Source organism: Periplaneta americana, chromosome 7 (genome assembly GCF_040183065.1).
Source record: "Periplaneta americana isolate PAMFEO1 chromosome 7, P.americana_PAMFEO1_priV1, whole genome shotgun sequence".
NCBI lineage: Eukaryota > Metazoa > Arthropoda > Insecta > Blattodea > Blattidae > Periplaneta > Periplaneta americana.
The window spans coordinates 136,903,970-136,918,382 of record NC_091123.1 but is presented as its reverse complement, the minus strand read 5'-3'; the positions used below and the strand labels follow the sequence as shown (position 1 = coordinate 136,918,382).

At 34.0% G+C, this 14,413-nt stretch overlaps 1 protein-coding gene across 1 annotated transcript in view; it reads right to left on the bottom strand.

Moving 5' to 3' along the window:
* Nucleotides 1–14,413, bottom strand: part of LOC138702797 (uncharacterized) — a 142,849-nt gene that overhangs the window by 119,049 nt on the left and 9,387 nt on the right. Inside the window, exons 3-4 of the mRNA XM_069830095.1 lie at nt 9,987–10,136; nt 7,878–8,093 (exon numbers count right to left, since the gene is read on the bottom strand). Of these exons, the coding sequence (XP_069686196.1) occupies nt 7,878–8,093; nt 9,987–10,136 (366 nt within the window). The remainder of the gene's footprint in view (nt 1–7,877; nt 8,094–9,986; nt 10,137–14,413) is intronic.

Here is a 14,413-nt window from a genome sequence, read left to right as displayed (position 1 = left end):
TAGATAAATACACAGAGAATCCAGATATAAACGGACAAATATTTAATTTCTTTTTAGATGTCAATAGTAATTTACTTACTTACAAATGGCTTTTAAGAAATCCAGAGGTTCATTGCCGCCCTCACATAAGCCCATCATCGGTCCCTACTCTGTGCAAGATTAATCCAGTCTCTATCATCATATCCCACCATACTCAAATACATTTTAATATTATCCTCCCATCTACGTCTTGGCCTCCCCATAGTTCTTTTTCCCTCCGGCCTTCCGACATTTCTGGATTCGCCCATACGTGCTACATGCTCCACCCATCTCAAACATCTGGATTTAATGTTTCTAAGTCCGGGGTTCGATCCCAGGTGGTGACAGGATTTTTTCTCGTTGCCAAACTTTCAGAACGGCCCCAAGGTTCACTCAGCCTTCTATAAAATTGAGTACCGGGTCTTTCCCGGGGGTAAAAGGCGGTCAGAGCGTGGTGCCGACCACACCACCTCATTCTAGTGCCGAGGTCATGGAAAGCATGGGGCTCTACCTCCATGCCCCCCAAGTGCCTTCATGGCATGTTACGGGGATACCTTTACCTTTAATTATGTCAGGTGAAGAATACAATGCGTGCAGTTCTGCATTGTGTAATTTTCTCCATTCTCCTGTAACTTCATCCCTTTTAGCCCCAAATATTTTCCTAAGAACCTTATTCTTAAACACCCTTAATCTCTGTTTCTCAAAGTAAGAGTCCAAGTTTTACAACCATACAGAACAACCGGTAATATAACTGTTTTATAAATTCTTTCATATTTTTTGACAGCAGACTAGATGACAAAATCTTCTCAACCGAATAATAATACGCATTTCCCATATTTATTCTGCGTTTAATTTCCTCCCGAGTGTCATTTATATTTTGTTACTGATGCTCCAAGATATTTCAATTAATAGTAATAATAATGAAATATAATTATTAATATTTATTTTGTAATATTATGATTATATAATAATAATAATAATAATAATAATAATAATAATAATAATAATAATAATAATACTTACTTACAAATGACTTTTAGGGAACCCGAAGGTTCACTGCCTCCCTCACATAAGCCCGCCATCGGTCCCTATCCTGTGCAAGATTAATCCAGTCTCTATCATACCCCACCTCCCTCAAATCCATTTTAATATTATCCTCCCATCTACGTCTCGGCCTCCCTAAAGGTCTTTTTCCCTCCAGTCTCCCAACTAACACTCTATATGCGTTCCTGGATTCGCCCATACGTGCTACATGCCCTGCCCATCTCAAACGTCTGGATTTTAAGTTCCCAATTATGTCAGGTGAAGAATACAATGCGTGCAGTTCTGTGTTGTGTAACTTTCTCCATTCTCCTGTAACTTCATCCTGCTTAGCCCCAAATATTTTCCTAAGCACCTTATTCTCAAACACCCTTAACCTATGTTCCTCTCTCAGAGTGAGAGTCCAAGTTTCACAACCATACAGAAGAACTGGTAATATAACTGTTTTATAAATTCTAACTTTCAGATTTTTGGACAGCAGACTGGATGATAAGAGCTTCTCAACCGAATAATAACACGCATTTCCCATATTTATTCTGCATTTAATTTCCTCCCGAGTGTCATTTATATTTGGGTAATAATAATAATAATAATAATAATAATAATAATAATATAAATATATTGGTAATGTTTGTATTGATTCGTATTTTCGTGACTTTACAATACCTACATTTTGCAGTAATCTTCAATTTGAAATACTATTTAAATACAATTTACGTTTCACAGAATTCCAAACTTTCAGAAGGGCTGCATTATACGATTTATTTTGTTTATATATTGATAAGAAAGGATGGTAATAAAACAATGTAATGTATTAAAATCATAAAACCACTTTGTTCTCGGTAAATTGTGTCGTGCGTTTGGTAGTGTTTTTAAATGTGGCAGTCCAGTCGAGGCTTAGTTATCAGCCCCCAATATACTACACATTTATTCCTAGAATCGCTATTGACGCTACAAAACGTAAATGTTTTTATTCCCTACTTATTGTTGCAGTTTTCAAGCAGAAATCGTAATATAACTAGAAAGCTTACCTTGGTGGGAAGAGATTCATCCTGGTTGTCCCATGGGAATCGAACTGAGCTCCTCAGTACACATACTCTCCATAAAGCGCTATCTTTGCTTGCTTTAATTGAAATAAAAAATCATAATGGCGGTCCAATACGTCATTTGCATTGTTAAAGACGGCATTGTTATGCCTTGAGCAATGAACGTGAATTCCACAGAGAATGAAAAAATGGAACTAGCGTTAGTCACGTAGAAACTGTAGATAAGAAAATAATTAATCAATTTGATAGTACTTGAGTTGAGAGCTTTCGACTTGATTTTAAATGTAGTTGACCGGCCACAAGAGAATTGAAATATTTTCGTTTTCATATTTTATATTTAAAAGGATTATTTTTAAGTTTTCTGAAGAAATTGATATAACGTACATTTTATGATGCAGTTATGTACCGGTATTTCATTCCTGTTAGTAATTTTTATGTATGGTATTATAGGTCGGTCAGTTTACTAAATAAAACACTTCTGGTTTAATGGTTTTAACCATCACACAAAAATCTTAATGTAATAAACATAAAAATTCTTACATGAATATTTATAATGAACAAAGTTTGACTGTTAATACAAATCAATTAATAAAGATAAACAGATTATATTATAAATACTAATATTATTTACTTAAAATTTATGAAATTATGCTTATATCTCCATTAATGTAGTTCTTGTTAGTTGATTTTTATCAGTATGAAACCACAAATTTTTACTTTTTCCGAGAATATTAATTTCAAAACTCTTTTTCTTAGAGATCTTCTTTCTCTTCTTTTATTAATTTTGTATGTTGGCTGCGTTTTCATAATACAGTAGTTGGGAGATGAACCTTAATGTTGCGACAGTGAAGTTAAGAAAATATCGTTCTCATGTGTTCATTTGTGTATTTGGTTTTTAAAAATTAAATTTCTTCCATTTTCTCTGGAACAAATGAAAGTAGACAGTTGGGTAATACTACATTATGTCAGCTATGTGGTAATTAACTTACTGATTGAAAATATAAATTATAAACTTCTGTAGGAGTCAGAATGTTTTCAAATACTGTAATAATACAATAGAAATAGGTTAATTCGACATAATTACTTTTAAATGTTGATAATTAATACTGCATTCCAATTTTCGAAGCTTACTTTTAGAAAATTTATGAACTTAAACGAAAATAGTGTCCATTCTGAATCTTAGTGGATGTTGATGAAATGCTATTATTTATTTCTTCTAGCTATAAAACGTAGTTAACAATAAATAATGAAAATATGCTAGCAGTTTGGGAAAGAAAAGTCCTGAGAAAGATATATGGTCCCCATTTTGAAAATGGTCAGTTTAGAAGTAGAACAAATAAAGAACTAATGGAACTGTATGGAGAACCGAGTATAGTTTCCTTCATTAAGAAAGGCAGACTTAGATAGTTGGGACATCTTGAACATATGCCAGAAGGCTGATTACCTAAACGGGCATTATATGGACACCCAGGAGGATTAAGGAAGAGAGGAAGACCAAGGCTGAGGTGGGTTCAGGATGTGGAGGATGATCTGCGGAGAGTTGGATGTAAGAGATGGAGACAATGGGCTCAAGAAAGAGATGAATGGTTTCTACTGATTAAGGAAGCCCAGGCCCTTCATGGGCTGTAGTGCTAATAATGAATGAATAAAACGTAGTACAATAGTACAGTAATTCATTTTATTTTATAACAAAACAAAATAATGTAACTTTATGTTGTACTAGCTGAAAGCAACCGGCATTGCCCGAATTACCCTTTCTGCTTTACTTTACAGAAATCTTGGAAACTCTACTATACCCATAGACAATCAAAACGAATTCTTTTTTACTAAGCCTTTCTTGTCCATAAAGATAATAATAATAATAATAATAATAATAATAATAATAATTTATTTTAGCTGGCAGAGTTAAGGCCGTAAGGCCTTCTCTTCCACTCAACCAGCAAAAAGTGTATATACATAAGCATGAACTTACAAAGAATTCAACAATTTGATTTAGATGAGAGTTACATGTATACAAGAGTTATTTACGAATTAAACAAGAAAATACTATGAACTATTAATTAAACACTGAAATAAACTGTGTAGGAGAATTAAACTAAAATACATAGAAAGTTAATATATTTCAAATAATATTAGATAATAGAAAGAGATTATTATGAGACAATTTTGAAAATACAGCACAATCAGGATGATGTCTAAAGAAAAAAGTAACAATGTAGTCAGTGATAGTTTAAATCAGTATGATTGGAGTGAAATGCTAATAAGGTTATCTTTTAAGCTTTTCTTAAAGGTGTTTGTTGTCTTGCAGCCCCTAATACTTTGTGACAAGGAATTCCATTGACGCGAGGTGGATATTGTAAAAGATAATGAATAACAAGATGTTATATGAAGAGGTATACTTAGTGTGCCACAAGTGATCTGGTATTTATGTCGTGGTTAGAGTATAGATAAGAGAAACGAGACGAAAGGTAATTTGGTGTTACGGTGTGCAGAATTCGAAAGAGTAAAGACAAAGAGTGTAAAGTTTTGCGTTCTTTAAGTCGGACTTGCGAAGGACGGTGATATGTGATCATATCGTCGGATGTTGCACACATATCTGACGCACATATTCTGAGCTCGCTGTAACTTGATTGACAGTTCAGAACTTAGGTCACTTAACAAAAGTCACAATAATCGAAGTGCGGCATTACTATGAATCTTTACATAGCGTCATTTACATTAGCTAATAAACTTCTTACAGTTAGCCAAATGTCTGCAAGGGTTAACTCAATTTAAAACAGTTGTAGATCAGGTACCGAAAAGAAAACATATTTCATTGTGTTCTTTACGTTCCACTGGTTTTTAATTAATTAATTTATTTATTGATTTATTTTTATTTATTTAATCTGGTATAGTTAACACCAACGGATCTTCTCTTCCACACCGCCAGAAATATAAATAAAATAATAGAGAAAACTCAAACTGTGAACAAAGTAAAACCAAACGAAAATATATAAAGGCTACAGTTATACAAACTTTAAATGAGTCAGCATTGTCTTGAAGTTCAGAAAAACAAAAACGTCCCCTAGATAGCTAGAAGCCCTCTAAGCGTTAACTCAATGTTCTATAGATCTTACTGTCAGTCAGTGACCGTTAAATTTCAAGTGGCTTATCTTATTTGTGGGCATCAGTTTATTAAAAGCATTACAACCTTTCTGCCATCTCCTTTCCTTCCCACCGCAAATTTAATACAAAGACAGATATAAAATAATTATAAGATCTGTACATTGATTTGAAGCTGTGCTGACATAAATTTCAAGTAATTTCATGTCTATGTTTGCTTTTACTTAAACTTCAGAGACAGCTAAGAAATTTACTTGTTCCCAGTCTGAACCTGTGGGTTGTCATTGTGAGCCAGAATTTATCTCTCTATCAGTCGTACTAAAAATCAATATATACATATACAGTACAATTTAATTTATATTGGAAATCCCTTGACCACTGTATGCCCACTTATATCATACCCGATTTTTTTTAATATGACTTGAGAAATTGTAATTATATTAAAAATTCAGATCGTATTAATTACATTATTTTTTTATTTTATATATAGAATAGAGAAAGGCACAGTATAATTTCACGAGAAGTCATTCTTTAACAAGAAGAATAGACCTAATATTCTGAGAGACACACATTTTAGAAATTAAGAGATTGTTCTTTCCACAACGCTTAACATACTACATTGGCAACAGATTACACAGATAGAATTTCGTTGTAAAACATTTTTGGATATGAACAACAATATTTTGAGACATACATTTTAGAATTAATACAGTGTTATTTACAATGGCTTACATAATTATGTTCACATACCACATTAGGAGCATGACAAAAGTATCCTAGAATTGCTTTTCGATGTGTGTTCAATTCTTTGTTTTTCCCCCTATTGTATAAATATATAAATATAAAAGTTTAGATGTGCTCACTCGAAGGCAATTATTGAATCGGTCTTTTTGAGAAATCCCTTAAGTCACGAAATACAATCTTCTGGTCAAACACACACAAAAGAAAAACTGTTTAAAAGTAATGCATGAGTTAAGAATTGGAACATTTGAAATGAGAAATGTTGGTAAAAGTATAACGAATATTTCTTAAATAGAATATGACTCTATATTCATGTTTGACTTGTGGGGTTTTTCAAAATGTGGTTAAGAATTTGATCTCAAAATCAGTATTTAGAAGCTGACTTCATAATTTCTGCTTCATGTGAACAAATTTTACTAACCTGTATGAACTCACTATGTAGGTACACAAATAATAAAGTTCTGCATGAAATAATCTAATACAGCCCTGGGCATAAAGGGGAAGGGAAAAGGAAGAAGATACATCCGCCCATATCCTTTCTGCTTCACTGCTTTAGAAACGAACACATAGTAAAGCATTGTGCATCAATGGTGGATTTTAGGCAACCAGCGAGAGCCGAAAGATAAGATGCATGTCATGTACAATCCGTCACTTTTCAATGAATGCCTTCAGGTCTGCTCATATTGGATCGATACATAACTGTCTCTGCCAGGGAATGTGGAGTGGGGAGTTAGGGGTAGTCTGGAGTACCTCAATCGAGCTATTTAAGCCCAGATCTGATCTAATACAATACTGTAGTTTCCCCTAACTATGATCCACATTTTTCTTTGTATATTCAGTACTGTTCATCCAGATTAAGTGAAATTTTGGCTTCGGACTCTTGTAAGTGTGTGTTAAATAAATATTGACATGTGTATTTGAAATTATTTAATTACAAGTGTTAAAAAATAATAAGCATTGGTACATAGTTGTATTCTGAGTTGCCAAACTATGGTACACTCATATATTCATGGTCTCAAGCATGAATGGACCATAGCTGGAGCTGTAATTATTCGTAAATTAATACACTGAGTTTCTAATTTAAATATAGAAACATAATCTAGCACAGATATATTAAAACTAATGAAAAGTACATGGATTCTTTTTATTAGTACACACTGCATAAACACACATAAACAAGTGAAATCTGAAAGTCATTTTCCTGCAATAATGAACAACTACACTCACCGGCAAAAAAACCAGGTCACCTAAAGTTTCTCAATTTTTTTTTTATGAGGTGAGAATCAGAAAACCCATTATAAAATGAAGAAAACATTACTTTCCAGAAAAAAAAAACTCTTTTTTATTATCACTTGCGTTATTATTTTCAACGCCAAACAATGGATATAATTAAAAGGTGCAAGAACTTACTAATTGTATTAATTTTCTTCCAAATGTTCAACTGATTTTGTGGCCATCCAGATGTTGCTAATAGCGGGTATTGCCTCCCCATGACTGTATGACTGCTACCATTCGCCGATTCAACCCTTCGATCAGATTCTGGATGACAGTCTGGTCAATTCTATTCCATTCTTTACTTAGAACATTTCGGAGCTGCTGTAAGTTGCTGTGAGGAGGTAGACGACTTCTAGCTCGCTTCCCTAGCATTCCCACACATGTTCAATAGGGTTTAAATTAGGACTTCTTGCTGGCCATGCCATCCTATTCAATCCAACGTCGTGAAGGAACTCATCACGATTCTTGTAGTATGAGGGCGAGCATTGTTATGCATTAACAGGAACTTTTCACCAATAAATGGGGCATATGGTACCACATGTTAAATTAGACCTTTTTCGATGTATCTTGGAGCAGTCAAAGCACCTCCATTAATGAGAACAAGTTCTGTGCAAGCTTCATACGAAATGCCACCCCATACCATTACTGATTCACCTTGGAAACTGAGACGTGAACTGAAGGTACATGGAGAAAAAAACGTTTTTCTTCTCTTCTCCACACTCTTTCACGTCCATCTGTAAACTAAATCTCGATTCATCTGCGAAGAGCACTTGTCGCCACTCCTCCAGGTTCCAATTAGCATGATTATGAGCAAAACATAATCGTTCAACATGATGTTGCTGGAGCAGTTCTGAGTCTTTGGCTGGTCTTCTGGAATTCAGCCCACATTCATCCAGATGTCTTCTTACAGTTCTTTCACTCACATTAACTTGTCTTATTTTCTGGAGGGCTCTTCTGGTCTCAACAGCTGGGAATGGCGATTTCTTAATGTGTTTAGGACAATAAAATGGTCGTCATAAGCCAAAGTTACTCGTTTTCTCCCTGAACCGGGTCTCCCGGAATAATCAGTAATTGCCGCTTCTTACCATACATGAAACAACAGCTCCATTGTTCTTCACTTCCAAAACTTTCCTTGGCCACAATTCCTCCTCATAAGTAACTACCATATAATTATGTGCCTTTAGCATTAATTTAACAGATTTCGTCTTCTTTTCCACATCTGACTCGCACATGATGAGAACACTGGAAACATCATAATCTGTATTCAATTCAATTTCATCGCTCTCATAGTCACTTACAGGGACGGTTGTTTTCCTTCTACCTGGACCATCATTCTTGCTAGTACCATTGATGCTGGAACACCCTGCTTCTTTATTTAGTGGACTATAATGTTAAATGGTGTTTTAGAATATACTGAGATACCGTATTTGCAGAAGTAAATAATCACATTGTTCACATTTGATTAAAACAAATATTTCAAAATGAAATACAACTATTGTCCACGAAAAATTGTGGTACATAGTTGAGGTCTGACTTCTAGCCTTAAGGTTAACATTTTTCACGCAGAGTCCTTAACCTCTGCCAGTCTAATTATTACGTTAAAGTAAACACTATATAGCCAGGTTTAATTATACAAACAATCATATATCTATAACTTACCAGTTAATTTGAAGACAAACATGGAGAATAACAACAAAAGAATTGAAGAGCTACAACAGTTGGAAAAGAAGATTAGTGATTTAGAAGATAGCCAGAGGAAGAATAATTTGTTAATTTTCAGCATAAATGAGGACGAAAGAGAGTATGGAGAGGAAACTTACACTGCAGTCCGGAGAGTGTGTTGGGAGCTTTTCGAAGTAGATATAGATGGCCATATAGAAGAAGTTTATAGAGTGGGGAAGGGGCAATTTCGGCCAATCTTGCTGAAATTTCAAAATTTAAGGACAGAGATTGAGGTTTTTGAGAATCTGTTAAATTAAAAAAAAAAAAGCTTTCTTTACAGAAAGAAAGAACATTAATTTAACAAGAAATACTCCTACTTCTTATATTTCAATAAACACCACTCCTAAATGCAGAAATACAGCTCGAAGCAATCATAAAAAATATATTCTTACATTGTTATTTCTTGTCCAATTGTGTATTGCATTATGCTATGAAGTCAGTTCTGTGAACCACTTCGAGTCATTCATTGACAAAATATACTGCTTTTATCATACTTTCAACAAAGATTAAAGGAATCAAAGAATATTTTCCAAGATTTAGAAACAGATGTCCCGAAAATTGGATGTGTTTGTACCTCGATGGGTGACATATAGTACCAGAGCTACGAAAAGTATGCTAAGCTTGTTCAGTTCTATATGCTTTCTCAAATAACAATCATAAAATAATTAAGAAAAAAATGGTGGAATATAAATTTGGTCTTAGACACCAGTGACATCGCCAGGATCAGAGCAAAGGAGGTGCGGATGGAGTGCGAGTTGTAAAAATGGGATGCGAGCTGTAAAATATTATATTATATTATTATTATTATTATTAGTAGTACTACTACTATTTTGACATTATGAAAGAACTACAGATTGAACCGATTACGGAATACCTACAGAAATACAGACAAAACTGGAGATCACATGTCATCAGAATACCTCGTTCTAGAATTCCATGCCAAATTTTAAATTACCATCCTGTGGGCAAGAGATCCTTGGGCAGACCATTCAAGCGTTGGCAAGAGACCGTATGATGATGATTACTACTACTACTACTTACCTGGGAATGTGTGTTGAGTAATATAAAGCTATATGTCGATTACCATGGGCAGCATCAAATTTGTCGATTAGATCCTCAATATCTAGCACCTTTATGAGATCCTGCTCTACAGCAAGGACTGCGAGATCGCTGAGACATTCATGGCCCGTTCTGTTCCACAAGTGAGTTTTAATGCAATGTAAACACAAGAATGCATGTTCACATCCCGCACTAGATGCTGGTGTTACGATAGAAACTATGGAAAGTTTGTGATTTCGTGAAATGCCAATTTATACTCCTGAAGAAAATTAACAAATTTTAAAATGTTGTCAGTAGTGACATCATGTTCATTCTCATAACATTCAGTTGTTTTAGGCATAAGTTTCACGTCGGCTTCCACACTTTGTTCATTACATCCATAACGATGCACCAAGGGACATAGTTTTTCCACATCCAAGAAAATTCTTAGATGCGGGTTGCAAACACTTCATCCCTTTAATTAGTGAGCTATGTTCAGAAAATCCGTGTTCCAATTCATTTAAAATTTTATCAAGAACTGGCTGAAAGTCATCCGCATAGTAATCACCTTCTGACTCAAGTTTATCTTTATGACAATGCTGTAATTACGTGTCAAATGTTATGTACAGTTTGAATAATGGCTAGTTTTTATTTTTCGCGTTTAATGAAAATTGTTTTACACTCTTACAGGAATATGTTTGTTTTTTCTTCAAAATAACTTATGCCTAGTATTTAAAAAAAAAAAATTGCTCAAATCAGGACTTCAAATGTCCTTTGGGGTGCGGAAAGGGGTGCTCCAATTTTTTATGGGGTGCTTGCGCACCCTTTCGCACCTCCCTAGCGACGTCCCTGTTAGACACACATACTAGAAGAACTTCCTTCACTATTGTTAGCATTACAGAATAAGGAGGTAACGTTAGTGGAATCCGATCGCCTGATTAAGCAGGAGGTGTATAACAGTATGCACTGCAATGCGAAGTATGAAAAGCTTCTACCCATAATTAGGGAATCAAAAGATTATAAAAACATTAAAGTTGTTTATAACAACAAAGATAAGAAAGGGAATAGCTGATTCAAAGTGTTATTTTTCATAACATGAACAGCAGATTGTTAAATTTAATAATGAGGATGAATCATATACAAATCTGCTACGGATGTTCAATGTACTGCACCCCACAAAGTGGCCAGCAGAGATTATTTTTCCTTGGAGGGATGGAGAAGACAAATTTAATTATATCAGTTGTGTAAGTTACTGAAGTACACCATGCCTGTGAATGATTTTAGAGACTTGATTGAAAAAAGAGACATTGATTTCTGAAAGGTATATACATACTCTAATTCTTAACATACTCCAAATATCTATCTGGAAATGTCCTTAATTCTCCATACAAACGATGAAATTCTAGTTTCAAGTCTCTTATTAAATGGATGAACATAAAATTCTCATCCTTTCCTATTTTAAGCTGCTCTTTTTGATAAGAATTGTCTACAAGCAAACACGGGCATGATCTCATCTCCACGCCAAGCTGCGCCGCTCACCGATCCTGCGCTATATGGCCACACCAATGCTCTTTCCTCCCCACTCCTCAATTTTTCGAAAGTGGTAACACTACTACTGTAGTTGCAGCCTAAGAGAGAACGAGAATGTAACTTTCTCCTTTCGTATAACCTGACCCACAATAATTTATCGAAAGAAGGCGAAATTTGATCGTATATTATTTCTAACATTACTCTTTCTTGTAGGTTTATAACCACAGGGACATTATTGCGATCACTGCCATTTTCCTTCAGGGTAGGAAAATCTACAGCAATTGTAATGTCAAGAGAAACATGCGAGGTAATCTAGAATGAACAAATTAAAGAATTTCTACCACAACCAAATAAAGAAAAATTAAACAACGTGGTCAGTGATTACTACGAACGTTGTGGTTCCCTAATTGCTTCGTAACAATCGAAGAACAGCATGGTCAGATAAAGGGTCCTGATAAACTCGGTTCCAGGTATTTTATTTTATGTAGTACGAGTATTACTACAGATTATTGCTGGTGCAGACAAAAAATTTTAACCATTGATTTGGTGGAAAGAGGAAAACAGAGTGATGGAGGCATTTTCACAACTTTCACACTTCTGAATTTGTTGGAGACCAAGAACTAACAAACTCACATGTAAAGGTATCCCTGGTACTTATTGGAGATAAAGCCTACCCTCTAAAACTTTATCTTATGAAGCAATATCTAGTGAGAGAACTAAGGCCTAGAAGGGAAAATTTTAATGAACGTTTATCTAGTGTTCGAAAAATATAATATGTGAAATGTGCTTTCGGAATACTGTGTGCTAAGTGGCGATTCATGAATAGAAATATTGAGACAAATGTGAAAAGAGCCAGCACATATTCCGTTTGAGAAAAATATTGCGACAAACTATGATCTGCATTATCATGAAACGGCTTTACAATTGACAGAAATTGATGATGTGCAAACTCATTAGAACTCAGATTGCAGGAATAATAGTTGCAGTGAATTTGCTAGACAAATAAGGGATAACTTCACTGACTTTCAATCGGTCACAGATGTTAATGTAATATTATAATTTGTACTTAATAGATTGTGCTTTTTCGTAACAAAACTGTCAACATTCTTGTATGAGATTGTAAATAATTACTTTTGACGTAATAGTTTTAATCATACCAGTATTTCTTTGCATTAACAATGGTTTATCGTATCGTATCCCCAACCAAAAGGCAAATCCCGGGTAATATTTTGGCGAATCCTTGGACCTCACCTCATCATTGTAGAAAATTACTAAATTGTAAAATATTGTAAAAATTGTAATTGTAATATTGTAAAATTTTGGCTTCTTCCACTTAAAGCTTCATTGTTCATGTAAGATCTATGGAATATAATGAACGAATGAATGAATTTAAATCGTATAATTTACCTTTATTTCGGAGTTGGAATATATTTAATACTTTTTTGAAGTGCGGACCACTTTTTTAAGTCAGAACAGTTATGCGGACCACCTTACTCTTGTTCCCTTCAAAAGCAAATTTATCATTTTTGTAGCATAATTTAATATGAGTATATTTATATTTTAAAACAAAATTAATTAATTAAAATTAGTGTAATTAATTTAATTTTATATTTGTATTAACTAATTAAATTAATCTCAATAGAAAAAATTCATTTTCATTTTTTAATAAATCAAGGGTATTAGAGTTTGGATAATCTTTAACTTATTAACTAAACAAAATAAATAAACATAATGGACATAATAGACACACTAATAAAAAAGGCAGAACAAAAACAGAACAAACCAACACAAACAGCACGCAAGAATAAATACATAACATTAACATATTACAATACCAATACCCACAAAATTGCAACTTCATTCAGAAAACTAAAGTACAAGATTGCATACAAAACAAATAATACAACACAGAAATACTTAAATAACCACATTAAACATTCAAATAAATATAATTCAACTGGAGTTTACAAATTAAAATGCAATAGTTGCCCACATTTTTACATAGGACAGACAGGAAGATCCTTTCACACAAGATATAATGAACATATTAAAGCTATAACCAAACCCTACATCACATCAAATTATACAGATCACATTATCAACAATAATCATGACTACAATAATATAGAAACAGATATGGAAATTTTACACATCACACCAAAAAGTTCACAGTTAAACATCCTAGAACCGTACGAAATATCTAAGAATACAATAGCATACCCACAATATATACTTAACACACAACTGCAGTTCGATACGCACACATTATTTGACGTCATAATACATCATAACATACAAACAGCCAACCCCCACCATAGGAGCAACACACCCCCACCCCTACCATCGACAACTGCACATCGCAGAGTCAAGACCACTAGTGGTTCAAGAGACACTGAGGACGACGACACATAGCGTCGAAACGGGCCGTCTGTCGAAAGTATATACCTTTTTTAACAATTTTAACACTTTTAACATATGACAAAGTAAATTTTATGTTTTTAACTAAGTGTTAACGAGAACTTTAATCAATAAATAAATATTGGTACTCACATTAATGAGATGGATAAGCCTGCCGATTCTTGCACAGTTGTTCTATATTTTGATATACGCTGGTAAGCTTAATTCGGAGATGGTCACATACATCGAGTCGATTTCAGTACTTTGTTTTTATTGGAGTTAGTGATGAAAACCCTTGCTCACACAGATACGTAAAAGCAAACTGAATTATAATCTGTAAACACCATTGTACAGTTCACTATATTCTCTTTTCACTTGTGATAAGGTCCAGAAATTAACCATACATTCCACTTGGAATTTCATTTTAAGTCTGGTGGCATTTGAGAGTTCAATTAACTGTTCTCTTTCACTCTATGAAAGTTTATTTTCAATATCGCAATGAA